This window comes from Artemia sp. Qi Xiang Cuo, chromosome 19 (assembly GCF_049724085.1).
Source record: "Artemia sp. Qi Xiang Cuo chromosome 19, ASM4972408v1, whole genome shotgun sequence".
NCBI lineage: Eukaryota > Metazoa > Arthropoda > Branchiopoda > Anostraca > Artemiidae > Artemia > Artemia sp. Qi Xiang Cuo.
Window position 1 is genome coordinate 32,459,134 of NC_142812.1, and position 7,934 is coordinate 32,467,067.

At 34.2% G+C, this 7,934-nt stretch overlaps 1 protein-coding gene across 1 annotated transcript in view; it reads right to left on the reverse strand.

Annotated features, from left to right (window-relative positions):
- The window catches only part of LOC148940742 (uncharacterized), a 57,615-nt gene extending 49,980 nt beyond the window's left edge, over positions 1-7,635 (reverse strand). Inside the window, exon 1 of the mRNA XM_089105229.1 lies at positions 7,434-7,635. Coding sequence (XP_088961355.1) covers positions 7,434-7,474 — 41 coding nt within the window. The 5' untranslated portion in view covers positions 7,475-7,635. The remainder of the gene's footprint in view (positions 1-7,433) is intronic.
- Between the last annotated feature and the right edge of the window lie 299 nt (positions 7,636-7,934).

The following is a 7,934-nucleotide window of genomic DNA, read 5'->3' on the forward strand; positions in this document are numbered from 1 at the left end:
TTAGTATATTTGCTTTTCTATAACATTTTTTTATTGTGTATGAAATGTGGAGGTGGAAATTAAGTTTTTGGTCAAGCATGAGACCTAGGTAATTAATATTATTATCTTCTGGAATAGTTGTTTTATTTAGAGTTAGTTTTGCATTAACATGGTTTCGCTTCCGGTGAAATTGGATTATTTTTGACTTGGTGGGTGCAATGGGTAAATCTGAATGTTGAGAGAATTTTTCAAACTGGAAAAGTGACTTTTGCAGATTTGACTGTGCTATCTGAAAGGTGTTGCCAGATGACCATAGCACCAGATCATCAGCATATTGTAGATTCGTGTGGGGTAGGTTCATGTCCCACAGATATAGGGCGAAAAGGAGGCAACTGAGGACTGCTCCCTGAGGTAGGCCTTTGGATATTGTCTTTTGGGGTGAAGAGGCTGAACCAACACAAACAATGAAACTTCGCACTTCTATGAAGGATTTAATAAAGGATACTAGCTTAGGAGGTACTCCAAGGTTCGCAAGTTTATTTAAAAGGATTTGGTGGTTCACATTGTCATAAGCTCCTTCAAAATCTAGGAAAGCTGCCACTAGGATATTATTTTTTGAGAAAGATTCATTTATTGCATTTGTTAGCAAAATGAAAGCATCTGTTGAGGAGTGGTATTTCCTGAATCCAATTTGAGTGTGTGGGATCATGTTATTTTTCTCAACAAACCAGAGGAGTCTGTGATAAATCATTTTCTCCATTATTTTCCCCATCACAGGTGTAATCATTATGGGCCTATAAGACTCAGGGTTATCTTTTGGTTTATTTTTCTTTAGGATTGGTAGGAGGGACGAACATTTCCATATATTGGGTAACCTAGAAGATGCCCAAGCGTGATTATAACAATTTAGCAGTTCTTGTTTGTATGAAGGTGTGAGATTCTTTATCCATGTAGAGAGTATATTGTCATAGCTACTGCTAGTTTTGGACCTAATATGATGTATTGCATTATTCAATTCCTGGATTGAAAATGGATTATTAATGTACTCGGATCCTGGGCGTGGTTGGTAACTAGGATTCATAGGAATTGTCGACAGCTTGCTTTGATAATTTGATGTTAGATTATTAACAAAAAGAGTTGCAAATAGGTTAGCCTTTTCATTATCATGGTCATAATTGGTATTATTATGTATAAGCTCATACAGGAGTGGGTTGGGAGAAGTCTTTTTCCCACATATGTGGCTTATGACTTTATGTATAATTGGCTCATTTGTTTCTCTGGAGAGATTATTTGCAAAATTATTCCAGTATTTATATTTAACATCTATTATAGTCCTTTTTAGATTAGATTCTGCTTGTAATTTTTTAAAATATGTAGTAGGTGTTGTTTTTTTTTATGAATTCTGTACTACCTTCCTTTATTATCCTCCATTTATTTAGGCACTCATTTGTCCACCATGCTTTAGGAATTTGTTTAGGGACTGCTTTCTTAGGTGTTGTCCTGGGGATAGCATGATTAGCTGTATTTATTAGTAAAGATGTCAATGCTTCAGCATGTGTGTCAACTGTTGTCTTAGAAATGCATGAACTTTGGGTGAAACTTGTAATTTCCTCATTTAGCTTATTTTGGAAAATAGACCAATTTGCTTTAGTGTTGATATATTTGGATGTATGAGATACAGTTTCAGCAGGTTCATTTAGGGAGCAAACTATAGCAAAATGGTCTGTACATAGACTATCAATTTTATTTATGTAAATTTTGTTCAAAAAATTTAAAGACACAATTTGTAGGTCAATTGTGGAGAAATTGCCACTTTTGGGGTTGAAATAAGTATTCAGGTTTGGAGGGGTAGCAACAACTAATTCATTATTATTTGAAGTCATATGCTCAATAAATTTACCAGCTTTATTTGCTGGTTTATTCCCCCACAAAAGGCTGTGGGCATTGAAATCTCCACAAATAATGATATTTTTTAACATATTAGAATTATTTATATAATTAAAGAAATCCTTGGCATCTGTAGTTTGGCCATTAGGGTTATAAAAGCTTATTATGTAGTTTTTTAAATTATTCAGCCAAACACTTATACCAATTACATCAACATCATTTTCAAAATCTGGAAAATTGATGCCACAAAATTTTATATTATTATTAACTAATAAAGCTACACCACCTCCTTTTCTCTCTGAAGATCTATCCTTTCTCAGGATAGTATATCCCAGAGACTTAATTTGTTGATTTTTGGTTAAATGAGTTTCTTGGAGGCAAGCAATATTAATTGAATGATTATTCATAAATGATGTTAGTTCATTTAGCTTATTTTCTGTGAGTGATCTTACATTCCATTGGAGTATTGATAAATGTTGTGTTGTTGATTTATTCTTCATATGAATGTGTATCAATGTTCAGCTTTGTTAATAGTAAAGCAAGATCTTTTTTTGCTTGAATGAGCATATCATCTGGGATGTAAATTTTTTCAAATTCTGCAATAATTTTTGTTTTCTGTAGTTGATGTATTTTCATGGCCTGAACTGTATTACATTTTAGAATGAATAAGAATATATTTTGGGATTGCATTTTTGGTAGTGCATCCTGTTTGTTGGTTAATGGATTAATTCCTGGGAGTGTTTCTGGTTTGTTTTTTCTTGGGAGGGAGGGATAGGCTGGCCTCATCTCCCCAGGCAAGGAGGCGCTTGGGCTTAGTGAGTGCTTCTGATGGTGATGTGAGCTTGGGGGCTTATAAGATGGTGTTTGGTATTGGGTACTTGATGCATTGGGGGTAAGTGACTTTTGGGAGTTGGTTGGTTTAATTACAGGCTTTATTTGGTATTGTTGGGCAGCATTTGCTTCCATTGCTGCAAAGGGGTATGGGAGTGCCTTCTCTGTTGATATTTGGAGTGTTAGAGCTCTTTTCTTGTATGCAGGGCATAATGATTTATTTGTAGATTCATGTGGGCCTTTGCAATTGATGCATGTAGGCTGAGTGTTGTTGCAAGTTGTCAGCTCTTTAGGATGGAAAGATTTACAATTACTACACTCTTGGAGAATTTCATTGCATTTGTTTGTTGTGTGTCCCAGTTTGTAACACTTCTGACACTGAATAGGCTTAGGTTTGTATTCCTTGTGTGGTTTGATTTGCCCAAATAGGAATAATTTTTCTGGGATATCAATTTTATCCTTCAGTGTGAATAAGAAGGATCTACTAGTTTTTAGGCCATTAGAGTTGGGTTTTCCAAGTTGGGTAACATCCTCAACTGGGATTGTGTTTCCAGCCCTATCTGAAAGGCCTTCTTTTAACTCCTGAGTAGATATCTCTGGGGGAACATTATAAACTACTATTTTTGTTGGTGATTGTTTTGGGTTCCAATTAGATGCAATAATTGGGGTATTCAGAAGGGATTTAAGGTTAATTATTGTATCTGCTGATTTCTGATCTTCTACAGCTATTAGCAGAGATCCATCACGGTTAATGTTAAGAGAGAACATTGATTTTAGCAGTTTAAAAATTGCAACTCTTATTGCAGAGATTATTTTTATTTCAAAGGGGGTAGTGGGAGTAATTTTAAGGTAAATTCCTAAGTTTTTGGAGGGAGGATCCTGGGCAGGGAGAGGGGAAATGCTTTTAATTGGGGAGATTTTTTTCCTTTTTTTATAACTTCTAGAGAGGACCTCTTGAAACCCATTATCATCAGTTATGGTTACATTAGCCCCTACACTTATCATTGTCCTATTCTCCGAATTGGAGCTATCATTTGAACTTTGAGAAAGTGTGCTTGACCAGCCAAGATGGGTATCTTTCACTATGGCACATTCATTGGAATTTGATTTGGGATCTGGGGGGACATTTTTTTTGGAGGACTTCTAAACATTGCCTATTGGAAAAAGCTTTAAACAGAGAAAAACAAAACTAAAGCAAGAAGGGAAAATGGAATGATATCAAACCGTCTGCACTATACTATGAGGGGGAGAACACCACAGTATAGCCCTGAGGATTAGTTGAGCAGGATTGGTTTGGTATAACTGCTGATTAGAAGCGATAATAATTCACAAGAAAATTTGTTTTAATTTTCTTATAGAGTTGTATAAATTAGCTGTATAAATTAGGTAGGCTATGAAAGTGAAAGGCTGTGAAAGGCTGTAGCAAGTTGAATACTTTCTTATCCGTCTAGTGTTTAAGGCCCATTCACAATGAGATTTTACTGATGCCTGGATTTAGCTAGAACCAATATGAATCAATCCGATTTTCTGTAGGATTTTCAAATTGTCTGAAAAATTTTGATTGGCTCAAATTAGCGCTAGCTAAACCTTGGTATTAGTTAAATATCATTGTGAATGGGCCTTCAGTAATTTATTTATATTTGTTTAGTGTTTTTAGACTGTAGATTTTTACGTTCTCCTTGTTCAGGAGTTTTGTGTGTTCTTTTGGGTGATATACATATTGAACTGAATTACAGAAAGAAAATATTGATATATGAGCTGAGGAAGTAATTTACTGAGTTTATTTAGAAATCAAGTTAGAAACCAAACTAGTGAGATTGATTTTAGGTTTAATTCCAAATTGAACTTAGATCTTTCTGTAAAATGTCAGGTTTCACATGCTTATAGTACTTGCCTGGGCTGTAGCTAAATACACACATTTATTTCTAGGGCGCTGCAAGGCTAATAAAAGAAACCTTAGATAAAAAATTTGGGGCTGCATGGCATGTCGTCAGTGGAGAAAGCTTTTGATTTGAAGTCAGTCACGAACAAAAGAATCTAATTTTTATATTTTATAGTGGTTCTCTTGATGTTTGTACATCGAAATGATATTGAATTTATCCTCCATTTAAAGTAATAGTATGTATATGGTCCTAGAAAAATCGTGGCTCAATTTCACTGAAATGTAACCCACTCACTAATGCTCAGAACTCGTTCAATACAAAACCAAGTCAGTTTGAATCAACCTCCAGAAACTAATGTTACTATATCCTCTTCTTTTTTCTCGAGAATTTGTTTCGCATCAAAGCACCTGATTAACCATTAGCCCGTGAAAAAATTCCTAAGAATAAGGTTTAGTAAAATAGCAAAAGTTTTTTCCATTGAATAAACTCATAGAAATCTAATTCTCAGTCCACACTTTATGCATTAAAAATGTTCTCTATTCGTAAATACAGTACCAAAACCAGAAACCACATTTTCTCCTCCGAGCACTTTGTGCGTTAAAACCAAAACCAGCAAAGAATCTTCGATTTGAATTTTCTTCACTTTTTATTTATTCGCTTCGTCGAGTGGGCCTCTGAAACGGTTGAATAAAGTCAAGAACTAATTAAATTGTTGCTGTCATCAGTAGCGTCAATTAAGTAGTGAAATTAGGGAGGAAGGGCAAATGTAGTTTTTAAAATCTAAGGGGGGATTTCTTCATTGAAAATGCAAGAAATCCATAAGATATAGGGGTGGCAAAGGCAAATGCCCCCTACCCCCCCCCCCCCTATTTACATCACTGTCTGTTATTACTCCTTATTATTAATGATAGTATTATATATGAAATTTTTTTTGGAGATAATATGAATTTATCATATGCTTACTATATCCGTTTGAGATATTAGTTAATGAAAATGGGATTATATTCTCCTTGAATATACTTTCAGCTCAAGTTTATTACTTTTTAATACGGTTATGTCAACATATTCAAAGCTGAACCATATGTAATTTATACGTACTTTTGTCTTTGGACAGCATGAACTTGAATTTCTAGCGTTTTTCTCTAGGAATACATTCTTTGTGTTGTGGTTAAAATATTCGTTGCCCTTCGATTTTTCAAAGGACAATTCTTACTGCCTTTTTAGATTATATCTCTTTCATATATATTTCACGCGATATCTTTGTATAGATTTGAATGATTACTTATCTTTGTCATATTTTATATTATTTAACATCTTTTATTTTATCATTTTATTGTATCTTTATATTCAATTATTTTCCAAAAAATATCCGTTCGGAAAATATGCTTTGACAAAGAGACACTTGTGACCGTTATGAACTAAATACGCGCAGAGTCAACTGGTAGTATTTGATTGCATCTCGTTTGATTTGTACTCTTTATGGCACCAGGCATAGTTGCCCTACACGGTGGCATCTAGAAGACTTTAACCCATGATCTCCCAGTGTTTACGACCTTGTGCGAGGCTTTCACAAGATTGGCTCCAGCAATTATCTCATCCGCCAATCCAACTTGCAAAAGCCTCGAATTTGATCTATGTCACAATGCAGCGAATATAAGATTTTTTCATTTAGGAAGGATAAGGTGTATTCTTGATGTTGTGTCTTTTTGTACTATATGAATAAAGCAAACTGACAAGGAATTACTGAAAGAGATTAAGGAGCCAAGAGAAGGACCCTCAGAGCAGATCATGAATAAACCTAACAATAAACTGACCATCAATTCAACGAATGACTTGGGTCTTTCAGGCTGAAGCACTAGCTGTATTCATGAAGAGGAGGGATACAAGGTTGTTAGCATGGATAAACTACCAAACAAAATAGTAAATATCTTGATTAACGGAGTATTCAGATAGCTAAGAAACCAACTTATCTCTAAAATCAGAATTTCATCCTGAATCCAAATATGACATTTGTTTCCACCGAAAACTCAATTTTAACCTAACCTATCCTTTCTAATCGTATTCACATATATAGCAAATGCTGTATATTTTTTCGTGCATTTTTTGATTTTCAGTTTTATCATCGTCGATTTAATTTAAGGGTACACCGATTTTAACAAGATTGACGCTAATACAGGTGGATAAGCCGTATCTAATTAAAAAAACAAATGTATAATCTTTGACGGTCTTTAAAAGGCTTAAAATGGAATTTTCGGTGGAAAGGAATGTCATATTTGGATTCAGGATGAAATTCTGATACTAGAGTTAAGTTTGTTTCTTAATTATCTGAATACTCCGTTAATCAAGATATTTACCAATAAAATGATATTAATGGCAAAACTCTGAGTGGACTGAGACAGAAATAAATTTATTTAGTATTCTCTTTAAAAAAAAAAAAAAAAAAAAAAAGAATCGGCTTGACCCATGGGTGCCCATATGGGGGGGGGGGGGTAGGGCCAGTCATAAATCTTATAATTTTAAAGATTAGTAACATCTTCTTATCTTAGAGGGCAGAATTAATTTTACTTTAACAAAGAAGAAAAAAACTGATTTTGGTCTGATCAGAAAGTTATACTGTAGTTTAAACGCTCTTTCAGATAGACATGTTTTAAGACTGTTAATGTTTCTATTAATTAACTTCGTTGCTAATTGCTTTTGGTAACTCCAAAAAGCAGTGATCAAACAGAAAGCAGTGAAAAGTTTGCCTGATGTTTTGCTGTGAACGAACGATTTCAGAGGGTTAATATTGACCTGCTCTTCCAAGAAAAGAAATTCGTCCTTAGCTTCTTGAATTATGTATTTTACATGTAATACCTGACTATATTTGATCGAGAAATATTGAACCTGACCGTCATATTCTAAATTGTTTTCACTTTCCTGTCCAATTCTGCAGTAACATAACCACAAATTTTATTTGTGTTTAGGTCACGTTTCTTCAAAGTGCTTCATTCTTAGCAAAAATTGTCCATCTTCAAATCTCAAAAACTGGACGTTACTTTTTTTCCGCTTGCATTGTTAACCTGAAATAGTTGATACTGTTTTAGCCTCTTGACAGAAAAGAGTTAACCTGGAAAATTATATTTGGGAAAAACGATTATAAGCATGAGAAGATATTTATTGCAAGAGAGCTATGCTCTCAATGACTTAGCAAGCCAAAATGTTACTAATACCCCTTTTAAATTTAATATATTACCGTAGAGGAATCAAGTTCGTCCTTAAAGGGTTCTCTTTATTTACAGGACCAGCAGGAAAGATCAACACAACAAAAAGGCTTGTTAGTGGGTTGAAGAATCTTTATTATAACAGGTATGTAAA